At 38.0% G+C, this 26563-nt stretch overlaps 1 protein-coding gene across 1 annotated transcript in view; it reads right to left on the bottom strand.

The window, feature by feature from the left end:
• OTOGL (otogelin like) overlaps nt 1-26563 on the bottom strand; it is a 205822-nt gene that overhangs the window by 90617 nt on the left and 88642 nt on the right. Inside the window, exons 12-24 of the mRNA XM_070507248.1 lie at nt 23322-23449; nt 22858-22964; nt 19112-19218; nt 18769-18894; nt 17144-17252; nt 15990-16036; nt 15446-15591; nt 14208-14331; nt 12414-12591; nt 9175-9299; nt 5936-6145; nt 3471-3636; nt 2125-2199 (exon numbers count right to left, since the gene is read on the bottom strand). Coding sequence (XP_070363349.1) covers nt 2125-2199; nt 3471-3636; nt 5936-6145; nt 9175-9299; nt 12414-12591; nt 14208-14331; nt 15446-15591; nt 15990-16036; nt 17144-17252; nt 18769-18894; nt 19112-19218; nt 22858-22964; nt 23322-23449 — 1648 coding nt within the window. The remainder of the gene's footprint in view (nt 1-2124; nt 2200-3470; nt 3637-5935; nt 6146-9174; nt 9300-12413; nt 12592-14207; nt 14332-15445; nt 15592-15989; nt 16037-17143; nt 17253-18768; nt 18895-19111; nt 19219-22857; nt 22965-23321; nt 23450-26563) is intronic.

Below are 26563 nucleotides of genomic sequence, written 5' to 3' on the forward strand. Positions count from 1 at the left end.
AAGACCAGGATTCACAGTCTTTACCCAAGTGCTTATTTTCTAGAAGGAGAGAAAGACATACAAATGAATAATTTATGCAATGTGACACATGTAACACAGAAATATGTTTAAGATTTAGAAGAAAAGCAGGAAAATTTTTACAAATCTGTTGGCAATTGACATTAGGGCAGTGAAAGAAGGTAAGGTGTGGAGAATTTTGAAGACTGGGTGGAGGTTATGGCACAGATGAAGTAGGAAGGCTGGAACACAGTGGAGAGCAAGCCGTACAGGGTGGGGCAGTGTCCTATCCAACAAAGTGCACTGTGGGAGGTGACAGGAGATACAGACGGCAAAGAGTCAAAGGCCAGCTCCTACTAAGATGCTAAGACTTTATCCCTTGGGTGATCCACGGAGGACCCTAAACAGAAAAGTGATATAGTTGGTTTGAATTCTGGGAACGTCATTCTGGCAGCAGTGTTGAAGATAGAGTGGAGTCACATCTTGCACCTTAAGTTCTAAAGTCAGGGCATAAGGTAAAAACCCAATACAGGCAAAATTAATCTTGAAAATCCCTTAAGAAGATAGGAAACAACAAACTGGTTCTCACTAACTCCAACATAAACAGTTTTTTCTCCAGCTTTGGACCAGATCATGTGCCCTGTATTTGAACCCAGATGAAGAAGCTGACGTGTAAGGACCACATCACATGAAAAATAGGCTCATGCATCATCTAACAGTAGGATGTCACTCAGAAGTGTGATTTGCTCACACCATGAATGGCAGAGAGGAACTGAGACAGAAGCTCAGGTCACAGATACAGGTCTTCAATATCATAATCATTCTGGGACACAAGGCTTTTTCAGAGGAATGGCAAAGGAGGTCGCTATATTAATGGAATTATTTTTCTCATTGAGGAAGGATAATTCCTTTGTTTTTGCCAAATTTACTTAAACAAATTCAATTATGTTAAATTCAAGAGGGTTGTGACATCTTGGTAGAATGGAAGAAGACAAAACTAGAGGCAAGAAGACTGGGTAGAGATGTCCAGGGAAGAGATGGTGAGAGACGTTAAGGCAGTGGGATGGAAAGGAGGGGTGGGTTTCAACGATCTGCAGAAAGTAAAATCCACAGTCATTGAGGGTTTATTGGCTCGGGGTGTTGAACAGGAGGAAGGGGTCAAAAATGACTCCCAGATTTCTGTCTTGGGAACTATGCTTGGTAGTCCAACCAACTAGAGAAAGATCCAAGAGCTGGTTGCCTTTGTATCTTGACTGAGAGGTAGAAGGTAAGAAGGGAGAGGGAGATAACAATAAAGGGAAACTGAGTGTAAACAATATCCTACCACGAATATGAAATAAGCTGCAAGCGAAGTAGGCAGTAGAGCAGGCACCGCAGAGCCAGGCTGCCTGGGACCGAATCCTGCTTCACTACCGAGTGGCTTAACTGCCTGTGCTCATGGTCCTCACCTCTAAACTGGGGACAAAGCTATGGTACTCATCTCTTATGGTTACAGTAATTGGTGCCAGGACAATAGAAGGTGCACAATAATGGTCACACATCACCATGGTTACTACTATCTACCATCTGTTATTACCTGTGCATCCTGTGGGGCAACTAAAAGTGGGAGCCTAGGAGTCAGATACAGATCCACGTGGACTGCTGCATGGACAAGGCTGCATTTTTAACAGACAGATAACAACCCGAATGAGTGTTATCCTGTGAATAAGTGTATATCACTAGGATCCATGTTCCCAGATAGGCAGTACACTGACTCCAGCATGTGACATGTCTACAACTGTTTTAGAATTAGAGTTTTTGAGCCAGTGGTTGAACAACTAAACAAAACTCCTGAGTAACAGGCAGTGTTTGAGCCCCCGTCTCAGCCCTGACTTCTATCTGAGAACCAGACTGATCCACGGGCTTCCCTTCTGCATGACACTTCAGTTCATAGCTCTTTTCTGCAGTTCTAAGTGCGAGACTTAGGCATTCCATGTCAAAACAGAATATATGTGTATGGCTTAAAAGGTTACATTAAGGTTACCCTTTTTTTTTTAAATTACAGAAGTCATATTTCAATTTATGGTTTTGCTTAGGAAATCATATTTGTACATGTTGTCAAGCACAATCACCATCAATGAAATCTACCATAAGCCCGAGGGTGTTGGGATGAGCTCCCCAGGTTGATAAACGCTGCCCCTATAATGACACCGGCAGTGAAATCTATAAGAAAAAAAAAAGATTAAATTAATAAAATAGGATTTTTTTTTTCTTGGCGAGGAAGACCTGCTCTGAGCCAACATCTGTTGCCAATCTTCCTCTTTTTTTCTTTTTTTTCACTTGAGCAAGATTCGCCCTGAACTAACATCTGTGCCAATCTTCCTCTCTATATTGTATGTGGGTCACTGCCACAGCATGGCTTGAAAGTGGAGTAGATCCATGCCCAGGATCTGAACCTACGAACCTGGGCTGCCAGAGTGGAGCATGCTGGACTAAACCACTATGCCACAGGGCCAACCTTGATATAAATGTTTTAAAATACAGTTAAATCAAGTGGACTCTATGCTCTGTATTGGTAATTTAAGGCACATTCTAAAGATGACATTATTCTATGAGACTGCTTGCAGCTCTGTGATACAAGTGGCAGAAACCATTTAAATGTGAAGTCTTGTGTAGTTTCAGAGTTTGTTTTCTAAATACAAAATCTATATTGTTTTTGTCACAAAACAGACCATGTTGTTCTAGTCATTAAAAAAGGTCCCTGGGGGCCAGCCCAGTGGCATGGTTGTTAAGTTCAGCTTGCTCCACTTTGGCGACCTGGGGTTCGTGTGTTCAGATCCCAGGTGTGGACCTACACTGCTCATCAAAGCTATGCTGTGGCAGCAATCCACATGCAAAATAGAGGAAGATTGGCACAGATATTAGCTCAGAGCCAATCTTCCTCACCAAGAAAAGAAAGAGAGAAAAAAACAGAAAAATAAAAAGGTCCCTGAACTCACTTCACAGGAACATAACTGATAAATTATTTAGCCCTATGTATAAGACAAAAGTCTTTATCTCATATGAGATTTGACAGACTTCTGAGTGCCGACAGACGTTACAATCCTGCCATTAAAATCTGCCACATAATGGTGAAACATAAACCTTGTTATTAGAAATAACTTCAGGATTAACCATCAGCTTCCTTAGCTCTTTCCGTAGCTATTTGTAAACACCTACAGGGTAAAACTGAATAAATCAAGGTAAAGACACTAAAAAATATTGAAGAAACAACTCATAAGCGGATCTTTGCATATATGCACACTTATTCTATGGAAAAAGTGACCATCCAATAGTGGAGAAAATTTATTTTTCCAAAAAGTGGTGCTGAGTCAATAAGATCAAAAAAAAACAATAAAAGAAAAGAAAGAAAGAAAACAAGGGTGAAGCCCATCTAACCTGTAAGAGAAAAAGAGATAAAAGCTGGATTCTGCCAACCCACTTCTGTGACTTACATGGGCACGCAGAAGCTGAGTGTGTCTTCGTAGTACCTGCCTTCAGGACAGTTGCAACCCTCGGCACAGTCGTCGCTGCACTGCTCCGGGGAGGAGAGAGAAGTGCAGGCGCGGCGACAAAAGGAGGCGCAGTGATGGTACAGCATGCCCTTCTGGCACACCACCCCTGAGGACGAAGGAGCATCCACTCAGAAAGATTTCCACAGGGTACAGAAGCATTTTATGCTGGGTTATAGGCCTACGATAGCCAGCGCTGGTGGTCTAGTGGCTAAGATTCACACCCTCACCACCACAGCCTGGGTTCATGTCCCGATCAGGGAACAGCACCACCAGTCTGTCAGTGTCACACTGGGAGCCTGCGTGTTGCTGTGATGCTGAAGGCTCTGTCACAGAGATTTGAAACACCAGCAGGGTCACGCATGGTGGACAGGCTTCAGGGGAGCCTCCAGACTAAGACAGCCTAGGAGAAGGACCTGGCCACCCAGTTCTAGAAAAGGCCATGAAAACCCGGTGAATAGCAGCTGAGCATCATCTGATAGAGCTCAGGAAGTGGAGAAGATGGCGCAAAAAGACCCGGCAGGGTTCCATGTGCTGAACATAGGGTCCCTAGGAGTTGGAAGGGACTCCACAGCACTAACAACAAAAATAGGTCTATGATAAACATAAATCACGAAAAAAAGATATCTTACATCAATAAACCTAGAACATTACAGAATCCTCTAACAGAAACAGATAAAGTAATTATTTGCCTCAATAGAAGTATAACAGAAGAATAAAATTTCTATTCTGAAACATTTCTGTGGACATTCCATAACGTTCTTTAACAGCCTGTACCATCATTTTTTTAATATTTAAGATATTTTATGTCTAAATAAACTTCCTGTTCTCGCATTTTAAATCTATTTACTGGTATATTGACATCACCTTCTTTATGACATTACGTAAACCTAAGTAAACTTTTAGTCTTCTGTAAATCAGACAAAACTTGACTTTATTGATCTATACTCATAGTTCTTGTTTCGTGCATTCTTAATGATGGTAATAGTTTTTTCTAAGTCCTTCCATTTCTCTTTAGACCAAACTGAACTGATTACAGTAGGCAAACTAAAATAATCTAAAAATACACTTGTACGAACACCTGGAAAATGCTGGATAAAACATTATTGAAATTATGTTAAATGTATAATTGACCGTGTGAGGAAAAAAATGGGGGAATGCAACCTCCCCAGATGCCAGATGTGAAGAGGAAAACAAAATCCAGAATTTTGATTAGAGGAAGAGAGGATGCATCCCAGTAACCCTGGACCTTACATTTAACTGGTGTGGGAATGGAAAATAAAAGTTGGTCCTTTACAATGCAGAGGATTGAGAGATCCTTAACTTGGACCCTCAGAAAAGCTCCATCCTCAGTTGGAAAGATGGACTACAGCAGAGATCAGCAAACTTTTTATGTCAAGGGCCAAATAGTGTATAGTTTCAGTTTTGCAGGCCGTACAGTCTTTGTCACAACTGCTCAACTCTGCCTTTGTGGCTCAAAAGCAGCCATAGGCAGTACACAAACATACGGGCAACAAACTTTATTTACAAAAACACAGGAAGTTCAAGGGTGTAGCTTGCCAACTCCTGGACTAGAAGAAATCTGCTCACGTACAAGAAGACGCCAGGAAAGCTTCTCTAACTCTGTGGGTCTGTGATGAAATAAGGAGTCCTCTGAGAAATCAAATCCCAGAGCTACATCCCATACAAGTTTGGTGTATGAATTTACATTACTTTTATAGTTACATTATTTTTGTCTTCGAAAGCCCAAGCTGAGAAGTTAACATCAGTACTGGCCAGTGATACTCCTGGAGTGATAGGAGAAAGGTTTCTGAAACCACTGAGGGGGTGGGCAGGTGGAGAGAGTAACGCTCGTGAAACTCAGGTCACAAAAGATTCTAACGTGGGGGAAGCCTTGTTAAAAATTAGGTTATAAAAATATTATAGGACACAAAAGAAAAGGAAACAATCTACTATGAATGAGAAGAAGAGACACCATAACCGTGAGGATTCCAGCCCCAAGAACTTGAGATAATAATTTCCTGTAGCATAACTTGCCCATTTAACTTTAAATCAACTGTGTCACTATATCACATAATGCTTTTCCACACTTTCCAATACTTAGATATGACATTTCTATCATAAGAATTTTTTCAGATTTTCTCTATTGCATATTTCAAACCATACAGTTACACTTTAATTTTGGTTATAATAAAAATAGTCAAAAGTTTTTGGTCTTATCCATCAAAGCTCCAAATTTAGGAAAGGAAGCATTTCATTTGTTTTTCATGTTTGCACATGATAATACTTCAAATAACTTAAGCCATATTGACCTTTCATTAAAAAAAATAAAAACAGTAACTACGAACACAAAATTCTCTAAAGCGTTATCTAATCGTCTTTATCTGTGCCATCGCCATCATACTCACCACAGAATGAAACCTGAGCTCTGAAGTCGATGGGAACACCACGCTGGCCACAGAGATGGGCATAGTGGGCAAGAGCATTGCACAGGCAGGTGCTCCCACACTTGCATGCATCATGGCGGCACAGCTGATGGTACAGTCCAGGGCTGATGTACACGTGGCAAGGAGCAAAGAGCTCTCGGTGGATAACATCACAGTGTGCTGCGTATCCAACTAACAGACAAAGAGCCCCATTAGCACCTCATTTACTAGTCTAGAGCTTACCTCTAAGTATCAAATTCCAGAACCATCCAAGCATTGTGCTTTCCTAGAAATACTCTGTATAGTATATTAGTTTCAATAAAAGCCAATGTTTCCAGCTTATCCTGATTTTGGTGGTTTGTTTTTACTTTGGGTAACATTGGTGACAGCACTTAATCCATGTTCAATAGTTTTTTAGCAAAAAAAAAAAAAAAAGGTATTGTGTTATACCTGAATAACCTGAGTAATGTGAGGGTTGATAGAAGTGGCCTCAATCGCTCCATTGCCTGAGGATCATCTTAGGAAATCATCTCAATTCTGCTGTAAAGAATTAGTGAGTATTGGGAGACATCTCCAGACACCCACTCACGATAAAAGTGGGGCCAGATTGTGGATGTTATGGCAACTCCCTGGAATACACAATTATCCAGGAAGGATTGGGAATCACCTCATTCCAACGGAGTCTCTGAGGTGAATGGTACTGTGGCAGATGCCACGTAAAGTCATTGAACACAGTGTCTGCACAAGGCATAATGCACAATGCACAATGTCTGGCAAATGTTAGGAGCTCAAAAATGTTTGATAAATGAATCTATGAATGCACAAAAAAATGAATAATGAATAGAAATTAGAGACTGGAACATATTCTAAAGGCCATAAGATATAACTACCAAGCAATTTTGGTGGTAGAAGTATAATCACTTCTTGAAATTTGTTGACTTTTCCCTTGAGAATGACTGATCAGATACAATTCTTTGTGGGAGTAACCAAGATTTTCAGAACAACTTAGATGCCGCCTTTTGAAAAAGGCTAGCCCTGTGACTCCTTGATGTAGTGGACGTGGGCTGCAATGATTCCCTCACAGATAAAATTTATCAGTCTTTGAGTTGTCATTGTCTTTGAGAGACTGGATGAACTGGCAGAGATCAAAATTACTTCACTACTAAGAAGTTATACTGAACTTATTTTGTTGAGTATTTTACATATATTTATTACTGGTAAGGAAACAGATGGTAATTATCTGAGTATTGTATTTTTGCATTGTTATGCATGTGTATATAAAATGAATGACTTAGACTATAACAGCATACTGTTGGCATGGGTACTCCTAATCCGCAGGAGCTCCTGAGCAAAGCAATACATCAGAGGGGTTTTACTCTGAGCCCGAAGGATTTATAAATCAAAAAATATCACTACTAGGGCCGGCCTGGTGGCACAGTGGTTAAGTGTGCATGTTCCGCTTCCGCAGCCTGGGGTTTGCCGGTTCGGATCCCGGGTGCGGACATGGCACTGCGTAACAAGCCATGCTGTGGTAGGCATCCCACATAAAAGTGGAGGAAGATGGGCACAGATATTAGCTCAGAGCCAGTGTTCCTCAGCAAAAAGAGGAGGATTGGCAGCAGATGGTAGCTCAGGGCTAGTCTTCCTCAAAAAATATATATATATATTACTACTGACATGAAGTAAAATGGGGGTCTCAAGAAAATCCTTGTGGAAAAATATCCTTCAGAATCCACATCAGAGTTATTGACTTTTACCTATTTATTTTCCTTTTTGGGGGGATCTTTCTGAATTTGCCTATTTGAATTTTTTTAAAAAATAGTTCGTGGCAAAGGTGAAGAAGGGTAATATGTGAAACATATGTCATAGAAGACATGAGATATGAGGCTAAAAGTGATTAAAAAAAAAGTATAACAAAATAGCATATTATAAAGGAGATCGTTAAAGAAAAGACCAGAAGGAAAATAAATCGATCAATTAGACTGTACTCCAACTTCTACATGTTATTAAAAAAATAAAGTTGCTGCAATATCAAGGAGGTAACCAAGAAAGTTTGAAACCAACTGAGCAAGGCTAATAGAAAGAGAATGAGTAGATCTATTAGTAGAAAGTTGAGGACAGAATAGGGGGAAAAGTATCATTAAATGGGAGTGAGAATAAACACATTATAGAATCATAGAAACCAAAAGACTTTAGTCTAGTCCCCTTGTTATAGATAGGAAAAATGACCAAAGAGGCTAGCAATCTTCCTCAACTTTAGAAGTTGGCTTAGGTAAAAAGGCACACTAAAAGCAAGATTATCTTGTGTTCTTTCCAGGACACCAAAGCTATAAATCAATAATAAGGACCATGTGAGAATCAACAGAATCCTCCCCAAAAAACCACTACAAAATCCAGAAATTGTACCGGCTTCTCAGGAGTACTCAATCAATATTAATAATGTATAAAAAATAACTACATAGAAACAGTAAACTAGGCAAAATAATTAAAAGAATAAACTAAAATTATAAAAGTATCTACTTAAGCACACACATTAATTATTTTCACAGAGATTTAAAAAAATAATAATAATATGTCATCTTTGAGCAGTGAAATAGCCTTTCACATGGTTTGCTCTGGCTTTAGTAAAAACAAAAACACAGCCAAAAATCTTGGCACGTGAGTTGCAGTGTCATTGCAAGTTGGAACTCTGGAGCATGACCATCTCAGATTGTTGCACACTTGATGGCACTAAACTTCCTTGGATCACTGGCTTCCTCCTCATGAAGGTATGTTCTGTTAGAAGGAACTCATAATATGACAGTAACAAACAGGAGAATCCACGTGAGCTGTTATGCTATGGAACTGAAGTCAAACATCCCCGGACTATAGCAGCATTATTAGAGTATTTCTAGAGATTTTCCTTTAGCATTTGAAAAATCTGAAATCTTCAAAATGCTAGTCCATCTTTTGGAAGAATTCAGGGATGTTTAAACCCCTAAAATAAGTAAATTTATGAATGTAAAGTGATAAATAGTTATTTTCTGGACTTCTTTTTAAAAGTAACCTAGATTACATAAAGAAACTTATGAAAAGGCATAATAGTAAAGAAAAATACAAAAGGAATGGAAGTGATTTTATCATAATGAAGAAAATCAGAATTTAAAATCACTCTCTAATTTTATAGGATTACAGTAATACACAGAACTTTCCCCTAAGTTTACATGCAGAAAGAGACTTACTGTTCTGTTGATTAATGTTACAGGGGTCCACAACAGGAACATGAAGAGGCGCAAAACAGGTGGAGGAAACTCTCCATGCGTTTGCATGAAGTTGTGGGGTACCTTCTATCATGCCTGATGGAGAACTGGAAAGCAAAGGTAATATTCATCTTAGTGTTTCCCATTCATTTCATTCGCTCATAGTCTTCAATGTTGAAAAGAGACAATATTACTTTTTTAATTTTACAAAGAATCAGAGCTTGAAATAGTCTATTTTAGAAATATGTATATGGTATTCACTTCCTGTTAATGAAGACTTTCTAATGTGTCGAATTGTGGACATGCATGGTTTTATTTAATAATTGTCTCAGCCTTGTGAAGAAAACATCATTATCTTCATTTTAGAGAGAAAGCAAAGAAGTTCAGAGAAATATTAGCACTAACAGCTGATAAGTGTCAGAGCCAACATTCAAATCCACTTTACACTGATTTGATGAAACATCACTCACACAACCAAAACATTAGTGTGTGTGTGGTTTAGGGCACATGGGGAGACGCAGAGGTGAGCAGCTCACGTGATCCTTTTCAGGGTAAAGATAAATGTCCCAAATGTCTGATTTAATAGTTCAGTTTCCGTTGTGAGGCCTGAAATACTGAGGTTCCATCGTAAAGCTGGGCAGACGAACCAAATGAAAAGTGAGAGACTGGTATAAAAGACACCCTTCATCCGAGTTTGCTCACTTCTTTAGTTCCCTCAGCAAACCAAAATGAGAGAGAAACATTGACCTTTCCCGAGACAAGCTTATAAACTACAACAATGTCCAAGAACTAAACACTAAAACGCCCCCTCCAGCAGCCATCAAGATTAATTAACTCATCGGCCAATGTTTAGTAAGTGACAATCCCTATTGGACACTGTGCCAGGCACTGTCAAAACTACTTAGAGAATCAGGGTGGACTAGGTCTCCCGAAGGAAGCTTTGGCCAAACAAAACCTGACTAATGCAAGCCCTCCCTGCGCTAATTGCTACACCATGGCCAAACAGTAGAGCAGGCTTTATCTCAGCTCTCTACGCGTCCTAATAAATTACCTACTTGGGCTACCATTTACCTCCATCACCATTAAGTATATGGGGTTTCTCACCACAATGACTGAGGCAGGAGGAAAAAAGGAAACTGTACAAGCCATTCCACAATGCCCAGCTCCTGACCCCACCCTTTCCCCTCTTCTTCCTTTTCCTATTCCACAAAATCAGACCATTCTAGAACTGTAAGGAATTATAACCAACACCTAATCCAAAAATCTCATTTTGGTGTTCAAATGAGAGCACCGAGACAAAGAAATTGCCGGAGCTGCACTAACTCTTCACATTCCTTCCCTCTCCTTCCCTCTCCACCCTACAAAAGACAAGGAAATACGTCAAGGGGATGGGTGTAGTCAGGGTTCCCCAGAGGAACTGACAGAGCTTGGCTCTCTTCTTTCATTTAGTTCACTTAGAACAATCAATACAAAAGAAATTACGAGCTAAAATATAGGTCCATTTATTTATTGCATTTCATTTTATAAAATAACTTTTCAGCTCACCATAGTTAACTTACTATAACAAGGGATACAAGATAAATTTTCGAGTAATTAATATTTTCCATTCCACTCTGTTTGCCGATTCGCATTAACCTTTGTGAAGTGAAGAATTTTAACTGCTTAGGCTGGAAAGCTAAACAATGTTCGAAAGTTATCTCTGACTCTGAAATATTATCCTGCACTGTTATCACGCCTGAATGTTTATACACGGAGGAGACTGGTGCCTCAGAAAGAGGCAGACAGATCTGCCATCTGTTAAACATTGACTGCTAACCCATTTTGACAAACAAGGAGGAGAAAGAAGGTTTAACATCTTTTCTGCACATCGTAGCCAAGTCACTTAACACAGTTTCTGTTTTGCAAACGTGATAGAGATACCAATATTCTGACCTACAAATAAATAAGACAAAAAGCCAAATAACCTAAAACCAAACTCAACACACAGGAGACAAGATAAAGAAAATTCTCTTTTGAAATTTTTAATTTTAAATGCCAGTTCTCCTTGCCTATTCAAATTCTCCTCTTGGTGCCCCATTAAAAGTTCTACCTGTGTCAAATTCGCCTGTCTATTGCATATAAGGTTCCATGCTTGTTCCTAAGAATACAAGGACTGATCCTCATTCTCCAAGCCCTTGTAGTTAAGTGGGAACCAGAGAGTTAAACGATGGATTTTTGTAGATAACACAGAGTTAGAATTAACTTTATCTGGTGGGATATGAACTCAGTTTTTGAAGCACATAATGTCTGAGTTGGGTTTAACAATAAACGAGGGTTCACAGAAAGATTAGGAGGGGGAAATAACCCCAAGAAGGAAGAGGAGCACATGCAGTAGTTCAAAAAGAAACAGCATGGTATTTGGAGAACTGCTTCTCCATGAAACATCCGCTGGCTGCCCAGCCCACACTGAGCCACTCAAAATTCCTGCTGTGCTTCTAGGCACCACCATACAGCTCAACACTTAACTTTTTGAAATTACCTCAGTATTTTTATATGTATTGTTGATCAGTACCTTGCTTAGTACTAATTGTTTCTTAAAGGTTTTTATCCCCTCCTCATCCACAATACAAGCTCCTTGAGGAAGAAAACCATGTAATACTCTTCAATTGCCCCTCAGTGCTCAGCACAGTAACAGGTGCTCAAAGCGTTTCTGCAAAATTATGCACAGCATCTTCTCACATGCAGGAGAGAGTGCTTTGTCAACACAAGGGGTACAAATGTACGGTATTGCTTTTCTTCCGGTGAAACACCATTTAAAGTATAATTTACTGTCATTAATGCCAAATGATACTAGGAATTTTTTAAAGGCAGTGAGTTTTCGGTAATGAAATCCTGTTAAGTTTAATCAGCGGCAGAGGAGAGAAGAACACGTGGTTAGTCTATGGGTTGGCCCACAGGCTCTGAGTCACGCTACCTAAATTCAAAGCCCAGCTCCACTGTATTTGAGCTAAGTGACTTTGAGCAATTGGTCACTTTGAGGCCTCAGTTAGTTTCTTTATCTATAAAACAGAGATACTGATCAGAGGATTGCTACAAAATTTAAATATGATGTTCCATCTAAAGCTCTTGGAACAGTGATGACTAAGCTACTATTAGTTAAGCAAACATTTTTTATGAAAGAATTTATATCCTCTAAATTAGTAGTCATTAAATTACGTTGGTGATACAGAAATCATACTTACAGAAAATCATCCCTTATGTTCCCATTAAAAGTGCCACACAGACCTAATGTTCTTCTTTTCCATGTACTAGTGAGCTGAATATAAATTCTTTCCCCATCTATAGCAAACAGAATCTTTAAACCAAATGTGGTTTTTAGAAGAATAAATAAGGATGACAGAGTTTGAATTTCAACAATGCCTGCAGGAAAAGAACACACATAAATCAATTTTAAGACTCGTAGGCAGTGTTCTGAAATGCTGGGGTGTAACAAAGACTTCTTCCAAGAGACTGGGCAGGGGAGGCAGCCTCCCAGTTCCCGGCCTGGTACTCCAGGGCCATTGGTTGCCACCTATGCCTGCTTTCTTCTCCCCATTTCCCTTCTGTTCCACCTTTCTGGGTCTTCAGCAGATCTTTTTAATAGTTTAGCAGGTCAATATGTTATTATCTGATCTCTTTTGCTTGAAGTGTGTGTGTGTGTGTGTGTGTGTGTGTGTGTTTGTGTAAATTTTTCCCCGAACTCGTCATCAGTCAATAAGGAAGTAGCACTTTCTTTAAAAATTCCCCATTCCCCTGAGCTTGTCAGCAAAGAGGAGGAGCACAGTACTTCAGAAGCACCATTTTATGAGACATCTTTAAAGACAAGAAACTTGGGTTCAAAACTGAACAAACGACTTTTGCCACCAGAAGAGTTGCTCTTCATGTTCCTCTATCTCTGGCACAATTTCTGCCATCAATCAGGCCACTAAAACCAGAAATCTCAGAATCCTTCTTTGATCACTTCATCCCCCTCATTGCCCTGCCCCAACCAACCTCAATCCAATCTATCACCAAGTTCAGACCACTTTCTTTTCTGAATAATTTTCAGTCTATCTTCTTCCCACCTCCCTGTCACTGCCCTGGATCAGTTGCTCCTCACTTCTTACACTGTTCTTCATGTCTCCTGTCTAGCACCTTTCAAAGCTACTTCTACACTGTTGTCTTAGTAGTCTACCAAAAAAAAAAATGACTCTTTGACAGTCATCTCATTAAAATTCGTTTATTTGGTTGAACCATATGAGATTGTCATCTTTGTACATGAAAATGGTTAAATAATGATAATTTCATATTCAATTTCATATCAAGTTCAACTTCCTTAGCAAGACACTGAGTAGGATAACCATGTAATTTGTAATGCAAACCGGGACATTTCTGAGAGTGAAAGAGAGTGCTATTCATAACCATGCTGGAACACAGGAGGAACAGGCCCCATCCCAGGAAAACCACAATGTACGATGCCCTGTATATAAGGGCTTCCCCAATCTCACCCCCACCTATTTACCTCTTCCCATCTCTGCACGTTCTCCACTTACCGTCTTCAGGCTGTAGCAATGCCAAACCAGGCATTGTTCCCCCTAAACATACTACACGGTTCTACGCCTCCTTGCTACGCACAGAATGTTTTCCCCATCTCCTTCATCCTGGAAATTGCTCAGCTTTCAATGCTCAATTAGACATCTCTTCCTTCAGAAAACTTTTCTGACCATACCTGCATACCTTCCCCAGTGTTAGGTGAGCCCCAAAGTCCCTATGCATATCTGAGTTTATCATATTTTATGCAAGTGGCTATTTACTTGTATTTCTCCCCTTCCAAACTCTGGGTCTCTTGAGATAAACACTTGGTCCCATAAACACAGTAGTCTCCACTATGTCTAGCTGAGGACTGGAGACATGTAGGTACTCAATAAATGCTAGGCTGGTCTTCAATGAAGAAGACTCCATTTGGGTTGTTGTTGTTTTTAATGAAAGAGAAGTACACCATTAGCATTTCTTCTTACCGTTCAGATTGAAGCCTTGGTTAGGACTGGTGAGGATTTGTCCTCCCCTACTAAGGGTCACTTGTTTGTTAAAGTCATCCTCCAGAATTAGAGTTATAGACTGAAGGCAGACCAAGCCAAGGTTCTGCATAAAAGTCAAATTATCAATTAAAGGAATGAGAGAGGAAGAGACATAGAATCAGACAGGGACAACGGGAGAGGGAATGAGAGAAAGAGAGGGAGAGAAAAGAGAAAGAGAATGGTAAATAAGAATTTCTGGTATATAGAAGGTTTGAGTATAAGTAATAAAATAAAGTAGTTACTACATCTTATTATCAATCTTATGTAGTCCTATTGCTAATAAAATATATTTTTATATACTATATTAAATATACCATATACATGCATACACTTTACATAGATAATTAAATAAAATTCTTTTCAATAAAGTGCCAATAATTATGTTTTCCATAGCACATGTTAAAATACCTCTCCAAATTCATTTGGGATATATTAGACATAAAAAAGTCCAATATAGAAAATAACAAACAGAATTAGGATTCTATGTATAAAGCTAATTCAGACTCTGACTTACTGCAAAGGAAAACAGTCAAACTGAAAAAAACACAAAGTAGCTCAGCATTTTGTCAGAAATAAACATTTTATCTTGGGATACATCTAGAAAATTAAAGATGTGGCAAAATTTTGACTACCTGATTTAGAGAGATGAATGAAAGATCTGGGTTTCTTTATTTACAAATTAATGATATGTTTATTTCAAGAAAAGATCCAAAATAAATATTCCAGTATGCTAAGGGATTCATCATATCTATTTAGAATGATATGAAACCTGTTCAATTCTTTCAAAAATCATCTCATTAGAATATTGGTTTTTGAAGTAACCAAAAATTTAGGCCCATTGTGCAATCTTGCATGAAATGTTACAAAAACTATGCATACAAATACCATTTTTTAAGAGAAAAATGCAATTATATATATAGTATTTGTCATACTTGTTTTCATATTTTAATATCTCTGAAATTAGGATACATTATATAATTAATGGTATAACATAGATTATCAACATTTTTCCTTTCTTTGTAATATGTAGAATAATAATGCATCTTAACAATCAATGGTGTCTCAGTTTTGAGGAAAACGACTATACCCATTCATGTTACCATTCTTAAACTAGATATGAAGTTTGAGTGAAAAAGGAAAAAAAGAACATTCCTTTGGTCACTTTGAGATGTTCTTACCTGCTCACAGTGAGCTTTCTGTAAAGTGATTGTGAATTTATCTTTTCCAGTTCCTTTCACAAGGATGTACTGGCACATTCCGATGAAAGAATAATGTCGACCATCAAAAGTTGTAAAATGAGAATCACCCACAACAGAGCATTGAACTACAAAAAAGAGAAAGAAGTTATGTTTATTTTTAAAAAGCAGGAAGTCAACTTAGGGAAAATATTCATGCATCAAAAAGAATAGCTAAAGCACTTAAAATTTACTAAATTTGACTAGTTTGACAAACATTAAGTTTTATAATTTAATTTAAAATTGATTAAATGATAGCTCTTCCGTATAATTTTGTTTTGCAATATTTATTTTATTTAATAAATTTTTACCAAAGTTCCCTGCTCAAAGCTATCATTTATTCAATTTTCCATTTATCCTCTGAATACTTGGATTTATAGACCATTGCCTCTCACATATGAGATGACCTCATAAAAATCAGTGCTGTCTTTCTTCCTGATTTAAAGAAAATTGAAACATTTTCTTTAAAAAAATTGTAAAAGATTACCTGGACAGTCATGCTCAGTGCAGTTCCAAACTCCACCAACACAGACACTAAATGAAATTATAAAAATATTAATAGACTACTACAGAGAAACTGTATTAATATTGCATCAATTTGTTGATTAATGTACCAAAATATATCATGTTTATAGATTCAGAATAATCTGACTTGCAAAACATCTCTACAAAGTTTCAATTAACTGATAAATTTGGGTTGGCCAGCACCTAAATTATTATTTGTTGTGTGTCATACATAAAAGTCATAAAGATGATACAAAAAGAGTCCAGAATAGTCAAGAGCAAAAATGCTAAGCAAACAGAGAACTTCTGGTTTTGTCCTTCTCTCGCTAAACTTCTCTCGCTTAAACTAAAAAGCTCACACACAAAAATAGTATTTACCTACATTATTAGAGAGATATACATAAAGAGTTAAGATTAATAAATTAACTCATCTACTAAAAATTCAGAAAATTGTTTTTGAGGATCATCAGACATTAAAGAAATAGTAAAGATATCCTCTTGTGTAAAATAAATTCTGCCTTCTATCATCAAAAAGACATGAGTTTTGGAGGACAGAAGCAGTCTTTGAAAGGCAGGAACTCAAATCAGTATCTAAGAAGAGGCTTAGTTACCCAACTGCATTTCAGTTATGTACACAGACTCCAAAGGGAAAGGAGCCTGATAACATTTAGACCTCTTCTTCTTTCCAGACTGCCCTGGAGGCATTTAATATTTGCCTCTAATAGTCTTAGTTAGCTAACTTACTAGGAAATTCTAAATGTCTCTAATGGTGGCCAAAAATTGGTGATATGGAGAGCCACTTTTTAAAGTATTCGGTAGAGAAGGTCAGGAGCACCATCAAGGTCTAGGGGTAAAATTATGTGCAAATTAATGGTTATGAATAACAAGAAAATGCAATGGACCCAGAACACTGATATAAGATTTTATGGAATTACCAAGGAAAGCGAGAAGAATTATGTCATAAAAAACACATAGATGCCCCCCATCTCCCATATAGACTTTAAATAAAATGCAAACTGTGTCTTGGAATTTTTGGAAGAAAATCAACAATAAGTATATTCCTTTAAATATATGTCATGGTAAAGTTGTCAACTAGCCAAGCACTCAGGAATAATTGGCGGTACATTGATCACATACCATTCAGTACATTCTTGTTCAATTTTTGAACCAACTGAATAAGCTAATCCATGAAAACTGCACGGGCAATTTTCCAAGGAGATGCAAGTCCCATTGTCCATTATGAGGCCTATTAAGGAAAAATATACATCAAATTCTCAAAAGAAATAATAAAGATTATACTCTTTGAATACAATAATTCAACCAACTTTTATTGAATATTTGCTCACACTAGGTACTGAAACACAAACTACTTTCAAGGAAGTTACCGATAGCCTGGTTTGGTCTCAATCAGCAGCTACCTCTGTTTGAGTGATTTTCAACTTTATCATCCCATGAGTTGCCATCAAGAACTCAAAGTTCATACAGAAGAAGGGCAACTCGTGCCTCCTTGCTTTTGAGGGAAGAAGGGAGGAAAGGAGGGAGAGAGTATATTCTTGATTTAATTGTTTATCTCAAAATGAGAGATTTGCACTATCATCATACAGATAATGAAGAGCCAGGCAGTGCCCCTCAAAGGACTGGTACCGTGGACCTGCATTTGTTACTTCTCTCTAATGAGTACAGGTGGTTGAGCCAGAATGTAAATCAACCGCATCACTAAGCACACTGTTTCATTCAGCGAACCTTCTTTTTTCAGAGTAAGACTTTCTAGGTGAAGGAAGCATTGATTTATATTCTGGTGCATGGATTTATATTCTAGTGCAAACTCCTTATCTCCTCATTGACTGGTAGCAAACAGTTCAGGCCTGGCACTGGTCCACAGATCATACTTTGAGTAGCACTGACAGAACAATGGACTGAGGTCAACAAGTCTTGTTCCAAGTAGTCCCTACTCACATTAAGTGTATAACAGTGGAAAATCACTTAACATCTCTGGGATTCTAGTTTTCTAATCTGTAAAAATAAAACCATTTGAGTAAATCCTCTTGTTCTTATAAATGTCTATCAGTATTGCAGAGTCATTCCTAAATTTAAATCCCATCTCCATCACTTGCTATGTTACTTCTAATTTCAAATATTAAAACTATATCAGGGGGTCAGCCTGGTGGCGCAGCAGTTAAGTTTGCACGTTCTGCTTCAGCGGCCTGGGGTTTGCCAGTTCAGATCCCGGGTGCGGTCCTATGCACTGCTTGTCAAGCCATGCTGTGGCAGGCGTCCCACATATAAAGTAGAAGAAGACGGGCACGGATGTTAGCTCAGGGTCAGTCTTCTTCAGCAAAAAGAGGAGGATTGGCAGCAGATGTTAGCTCAGGGCTAATCTTCCTCAAAAAAAAACTATATCAGGACTAAAATTTTGTCTTGCCAAATGTGCAGGCTTTTATTTTTCTGAACTTGTTTTCTTCTTTCAAAAATTAAAATATATAAATCATTAAATATCTTTAAATATTCAAGAGAGTAAAAGATTTGCCATGGGTAACTTCAGGACTCCAGATTCAACATTCCCCAGGAAATTTACAAAGTAATAAGCCTCGTATTAAAGAAAAGCAGTCATTTCTCCCAGTCACTTCAAGGACCAAATTCTGCAAGGGTAGAAAATTGCAACAGCCTTAATGTCCTGAAAGAAGACGTTATTATGTGATTCTCAGATCACTGGGTACTAGCTTCCATGAATGCAGACATAGTTTCTTTCATGAAGCACTTACCATCTGGGCAGTAACATCCATCAAGACAGTGGAGATTGCTCCCAAGACATTGTTTCTCAAACGTGCAGGTCGGTGGACAGCAACTGATACAGTCCCGATGGACAAAGCTGTCATCACATTTATCAGCTGAAACAGGCAAACAGAGGAGCTGTAAGTCAACATTATTCACCTCTCTTTCAAAAACATCAGTGTTTCAAAAAGTATGCAAGCTTACCAATGTTATTGCATCAATAACAAATCTTTACAATTCATGAGTTTTGAGTACTAGGTTAAGTTTGAGTACTAGGGTAAGCCTAAAATAGCAAAAGTCCACAAAAAGGGTTTGGAAAATAAGAAAACATACTGCATGCGGGAAAGTCATCTCTCCAGTCCTGAATAGGATAGCCAGCATGGGAACAGGCTCTAGCATACTCAGTGGCCGCTCGACAATAGGTATCATCATCATCAGTTCTGGAAAGTGGAAGGACAGAGCCAGAATCATACAGGAAATATTGACAGAAACCGTGCCTTTGAGTTCCTGATCCCAAGAAATGCTGAGTACATGGTGAATACTCCAATATTAATTGATGTCAGCACATACATAATATTATTTATTATGTACAATAATACAGAGAACACGTAGACACAGGATCCAACTAAAAGGGCCTGGGTAAATTGTCTTCACCAAAGTCTTCCAATAGTTTGGCCACTTTTCTTTTGAGCCAGGGGACTACCTATACTGAAAAAGATTTCTATTTTAATTATGACATTCTTCTCAGAATCCTTGTATGTATTTTTTTGCTCCCACACAAAGCATCCCAGACCTTTTGGAATTTAATAAATCCTATTATAACAGATAAAATTCTATCACAACAAAAGTATCAGATATGAAAATTATTTCCAAGACATCGTGCTCTTGATAGCCTACATACGGTAATTAACACCAACGCTAATAATCTGCAGCATTTGAAAGACTGAATAGATAGCATTTAAGTTAAGATTTAAAGGCAGATTTTTAATTCTTTCTAATTTAAATTACTAAAGCTGGTTACTTTTATAATATTGCCAAGAGCACATAATCTCTAATCGTTTTCTTAGGATCACCCTAGGAGCTCCCCCAAACAGAAGAGGTCTGCCAATTCCCAAGGCAGATTAACAAGACACCTAAAAAATAAGCAGGGCTTATAATAAGGTAGTGGGCTTGTTCTTTCAACCCAACTCAAATTCAAAATTGAATAGTTAAATATCTTACAAGATAATTACCTTAAGAATGTTGTATTTTGTGAATCTTAGCATTTTCATATCTTTATTGTAAGAGTCGCCTGTCTCAAATTGCACTTATCCTGTGCTACTGTAATTGGAGTCTTGCAGCTTATATAGTCCAATTAACTGAGCTTTAGAAGGAATAAAAGACTGAGCATGTAAACTTCAGAAGCTTGGAAAATATTCTAAACCTCCAAACAAGAAAAGTCTCTGAAAAACAGGGTAAGCTAAAATTGTTAAATTCCCGGAAAAACATTAAGTTTATGATTTATCTTAAAATATGTACCTTGTTTCCTACAATTAATGAAGGCTTTGAAAGTTAACAAAGTAACTGAATATTGTTTTCCCCACCCAATGCAACTGTTATTAAAATTGCTACCATTTATTAAGTTTCTCTGTTACCCTAGGAACTGTGCTGGGCACGTGACATATGTCATCACATGAAAACTCACAACAATCTGGCAACAAAGAATCCTCTTTTAGAGGAGAAAAAATGTAGGTCCAGTCCTGGGTGAAATACTGAGAGCAGTGAAAGACCAAGGCTGGAGGATTCTCGTTTCCATTTTATCGATGCCCACTTACTTGGTTGATAATGCCCTGCTCTGCCCCAAACCTGTCTCTCCACCTCAAACGTACCTATGAAGGTATCAGCAGATTTCCACTGTAAAAGGTATTTCTCTATCTTGCTATTTTTATTTGCTCTGGAGAAAGCAATTAGGTTTCAAAATCCAAAGCCTAAAGACATCAAAATCTCTAAAGACAACAATGTTAATTTCTGAATGATGATATTTCAGATGAAGTGAGTGTGGCAGAGACTGTTTCCTCCCCAGTTCCCTCTTCTTCTCATCAGTATTAGAACTCCCAAGTTGTTGCTGGGCGTATGGCTGCCCAGCCAAAGACGACATCTCCCAGCTGTCCTGGCGTGGAGGTGTGGCCACGTTTTTGTGTTCTGGCCAGAGGGTTAAAAATGGGAGTATGCATGAAACTTCCAGGCAACTTCCTCAAAAAAGCTGACAGCCCTGTATTTCCTTTTCTCCTTCCTAAGGGCTGAAATATGGACAAGGTAATGGTGAGCCAATCTTATCCATGAAATTGAGAATATCTTAGGTTCTAGGGGATGACATAGCAATAGTATCACTAGGTCATTGGAAAACTCATGGAGCCGACACACGGTACAGGTACGAACCCAGGACCTCTTACCAACTTGGACTTTGTATGAGATAAAAATAAGCATTCAATTTAATTTAAGCCATTGATACTTTGGCAACTGAAGCAGCCAAATAATATGCTAACCAATAAATGGAGAATGACTTTCCTGGATCTGCTAAATGGTACATCATATCAGCTTGCTTGAGAAGCAGGTGCTAAAGATGATGATGAGAAAGAAAGTGAAAATACTATTGGAAAATGGTCTAAGAATGAGTCATCAGGGAATAAAAGGACAATTTTCAATTCCTTATACGTGCTGAATACAGATTCCTTACAGGGATCCTCAAAAAAGAGACTGAGTGAAAGAACAGAGATATAACAATATAGCTCATAAATAAAAAATAAAACCAAATAGGGAACAGAGTGTTGCAAAATATAGAGCAAGGCCAGTATACAACATTCTAGGCAGACGAGTAGCTCTTTCATAACTCCTGCATTCGTTCATCAGTCCCTAAAGTTTAGAGACTATAGATATAAACAAATATAATTGCATTCTACTCAAAATTAACAAGAATCCCAAATAAGCTTATTTTAACATCTGGAAAATATCATTGTCTTCATTATTTTTCTAATAATCTCCATTTAATCAAAAAAGTAGTTACAAATAAGGCAATTTCATACTACCTCAACCTTTCCTCTTTGCTCTCAAATTTGATAACCTTAAACCTCTAAACGAGCTATCCAAGATGCCACTTAAGTGGTTTACTCAACCAAAAATTAGTCTAGTTTTTTACAACAAAGTTCCATGTGTCATTTAAACTTCTGGGGATTCTTAAAAAATTCAGATTAGTGAAAACTTCTTGAGAAATTCTTTAATGTTAAAGACGGCTAATCACACATTTGGTAAATTTTTGAAAAAAAATAGAAAGGTCTTCACTTCAATAAAGGGAAATTTATAGGAAGTTCTGCAATGATGAACATATTACGATGAGTTTCACTGAATTTGCTCCCTAAACAATCACCTAGTCTAGGTGTTCTCAACCTGGGAAAGAACGCAGGAGTCTGTCACATTGGAGGAGATAAATACTACACGTTTATTTTCACTAATCTCCAACTGAAATTTAGCATTTCCTTCCATTGTACATACAGTAACACATCACAATGTTCTTAGCAGTATCTGTGACTTTGTCATCAATACATCTCATTTTGCCTTGTTTTCATTTCTCATTATAATTGCTGCAGATATCTCAAAATATTGTTTACACTCATTGCTATGAAAAACTACAGTAGTCATTAGACCTGAAGTTCATATAAAAACACATATATCAGAAATTCACTTCTTTTACTACTTGGATAACTCTACTTCAATATAATACTTCCTTTGTAACCTCATGTATTTTATTTTGTGCATTTAAAAACATCATTTTGAAAAAGAGTCTATAGACATCTCTAGCCTCCCAAAAGGGATAAGCGGCACAAAAAATTTTTAAGAACTGCTATATTCGGTTCATGCTGCTTATATACAACACTTAGACTGTGCCTGTTATCCAGTAAGCTTCTTATAGCTGTTAGCACAGTTTGTTTTACACTTTCCATTATATTTTGTGAACTGCTGAGATGGCTAAGCTACAGGAGTGGTTTTTACTCTTCCTTGTGGATAAAGAAAATTTTATTGCAAATCCTAATCATGTCACTTACTTGCAAAGATCATTAACACAGCTGGCAATATATAAATATGGATCAATATATTCATGGCAGCTCAAAAAAGGAAACTGCAACAGTATCTGACACTTGAAGAAGATTGCCTGTGTAGAGAAAGATGGCCGTCACCAGAACATGTTTAACCGTGAGTGTACTCTCATTTTTTCTACTGATCTATTGGCAAAATTCTCTCTTCCTACTGGTAAAGAGAAGATAATTTATGCTTATAAATATAACCAACATTTTTCTAAATGTATGTTTTCATAATGAGTACTGTTTTTATGAAACGCATTACATTCACTATTTCTGAAATACCTTGATTATTCCTGTTGCAGTTACACTTCCTGAATTTAACATGTGAAATTACGTAGTGTTTGCACTAAAAATGCTTAACGTTTAATATACAATACAATATATGTGTATTATATCCAAGATGCCCCAATTTTTCACATCAAATTTACCTCAAATGCTGGCATTCCACTGGAGCATGGATTTGGAAAATCTGACTCTGTGGGTACACATTTGTTGTCATCTAGCGTTTGCACCAACCAACTATTTGCAAACATAGCAATGTCTTCTGTGTAGTCCTCTATGTCACAAACACACACACAAAAGTATGTGTCATAGCATCGCTTTCCACAAAGACACAGTTCATCAACATAAACTTTCTGGTCAAAAAGTTAAACTCAGTAGCTTTATAATTACCAATGATATTAGACTATAAAATTACTTTAGCATAATAAAAATAAATTGAACAAACTCTACGTACCAAATAAAAGTTAATATTGTTGGACAAGAAAAAGCAAATTTCACTGAAGCAACATGAGAAAGGATGGAAAGTAAGTGGTACAACATGCACATCAGTAAAGCTCTAATTAGCCTACAGCTTGTGCTGCAGAGAGGAGAAAAAATACGCAGAAAACTAAGTAAAAGTTTAGTGTGAAAATTTTCAGACAGTCCTGTCATTATATTTGACATCAGTCATAATCTTACTAAAATTGTAGTTCCGTTTTTGTGGTACTTCACAATAAAAAAAAAAATCTTTGTTAGGCCCTTGTGGAGATTTCAGAGGACAGTCACACAGACAAGGAAAGACTAGTAAAAACACCTGGAGAAGAGAAGACTAAGAAGTGAATCCATTTCATCTGAATATGATGAACAGTGTTTCTAAACATGCTCAGGAGAGATTGCTCAGAATCCTGATACCATCCCAGCACTTCTCAGAGGCAAGATTGAAGAGCTAATATGCGGGCAGCAACAGACAGAGAGTTGATGGTGAGCACTCTGGGCTCCCTAATCCAAATCAAGTCTAAATTGTCTCAGCACCTGGCCTGGGAACAAGTTCAGGGCCTGACATGAAAAGTAATCCTGCTCCACACTCAGGCAGAGGCTGAATCTGAAATCTCAAGGACTTAGCAGAACCAAACAGACGATATCTCGAAGATCCATCTGAGACAGTTAGCTTTGAGCTTCAGCCTGTGAGTTTTAGGCTCTCCACCACTTAGATTTACAGAGCCACAGGTCTACCATTGATGACGAGCTACTGCACCACTAGAATCAAAAATCTCAAGGCAAGCGTTTGGTCACTCGCTCTCCGATTCTTCAAGACGGAAAGACGTCTGCTTGCTCTTAGCAATTGGGAAGATTGTAGGAGTTCATCCATAAGAATGCTTTGTTCTCTTAGTGTAAAATCCCAAACTTTACTGTGGCCTGGACAGTAGAGACTTTTTTGATCTGGCCCCTGCCCTCCCCTGATTCCCCGCCTCCTCCACCCACTCCTCTCAACCCCGCCCCTCCTACATCTTCTACTCCCGTTCTCCCTTAGCCTACTCCATCACACTAGTTTTATACTGTTCTTCACCCAAGCTCATCCCACCTTGCTCTTGCACTTGCTCTTGCTCCTCCTTCAGAATCCCTCTTCCCTCCAATCCCTCCTCTGCTCCGGCCCTAACTTCATTTAGTCCTCTGTTCAATATGACCTCCTCAGAGAGCCTTCTCTGCCGCGTGATCTAAACTACCACCAACACACCCTGTTGTCTCTCTCTCTTAATCTCATTTCCCCACTGTCATTTTCATGGCTGCTACTGCTCGCAAAAATTATACTTTAATTTATCTTTTTATTTATTTTGTCTTCTTCTACATGAAGGGAGAGAGCTTGTCTAAGCTGTCTTATTGCTGTAGACCTGGTTTCGTATCTGGTATACAGTTGGTGCTCAAGATACATTAGCTAAATAAGTGAATGAATAAATACAAAAGAGTTTGCAGTATTTATTCAATAGATTATTAGACCTCTAGAGTTTTCACATTTGTCTGGCCCACTTCCTTATCTCTGATATTGTTGGAAATGTTACACGTTGGACCAAGCACGAGTCTGATCTAATGTACTTATTTTAAAAAGGAAAAACTGATGTTCCCTCTAAGTAGATTTATAGTCACATTTCATTTCAAAACAGTCATTTTTTAAAAGTCTGCAGAATCAAAAGCATTCCTAAAGGCCCACTTATTTCAATATTTATGCACAAATTTTAATGTAACTAAATAACCTGGGCAATCCACTAGAGTTCCCTTTAGTTCCAGCTTTAACCACATACTGTATTTAGCTATTTTTACTACACTGTGTTAAAAAAAGAATCACAAAAGTTGGTTACTATGAGCCTTTAAATCCATATGAATTGGTGGTCTGGGAGCCTGAAAAACTAAAATTAAAGTGTTTCATATGAAATATTGCCACAAATAGAGTGATTTATTGTCCGTATTGGGACACTTTTGAGAGTGAAAGGGAGGCACGATTAATTATCACGTGGGAGGAACAAGAGTAAACCAGACTTCTGGGCTGATGTGTAGCTAGCTGTAGACATGAATGATGGAACCAGAATCTCAAGTAGACAACACATTAAAATCTTTCTATATCCACAGAAATTCTGAAAATCCTCATTTGTTTGTGAAGTCATCCCCGAAGAATGAGTATGAATGCAGAGAGAAATACAATTTTAATCACTGTTAAGAGACTATGCATTCAATCAAACTACCTCACTGCCTCTAAAGATTTATCTAATCAGTAAAGTACAGGCTGAGTTTCAAGAAGGTACGAGGCTTCTTAAAGCTAAAGGTAATATGGCTCGTCTATAGACATTTTCTTGCATTATTACAGTATGGGAGAAAATCGGAGGACATGTTCTAGTCACATCCCTATAAATTATTGTAAGTTAGTTTTTTTATTACTCTGCGTAACACTGTGCACCATATAAAATTGAGAAGAAGCTGAAATCTCTCAGCTCAGGCAACTCCACATATTTTCCAGGGTGCTTCTTGCCTTCTGCCACCTCAGCCACAATGCAGTCCACTTGCCTCCTGCGTCTTCTCCCATTTATAATCTGCTAACAGTCTTTTGCATGCTGCCCCACATATCTCACTGTGAAATACCATTTTATGTTTCAGGTTATCAAACTCTGTCTGACTCTTAACTCAAATCCTGATCTGAGTCTCTCTGCCTCAAACAAGAGCAGATGCTATTTTCTATCCTGACCTCTACACCTCAGATGTCCCAGGGGAAGTTGCCCATAGCAGTCTTTTCCAACTTTAATACTGAGAATCAATTGAGGATTATTTTTTTCATGAAGCCTTAATATAGAAGAAAAAGAAATCAATAATTACCATCTGATTGTTCTGCTTGAGTCCAAAGCCCTCCTTCCTACTAAAGTCT

The sequence above is a fragment of the Equus asinus genome, chromosome 4, assembly GCF_041296235.1.
Source record: "Equus asinus isolate D_3611 breed Donkey chromosome 4, EquAss-T2T_v2, whole genome shotgun sequence".
Classification (NCBI taxonomy): Eukaryota; Metazoa; Chordata; class Mammalia; order Perissodactyla; family Equidae; genus Equus; species Equus asinus.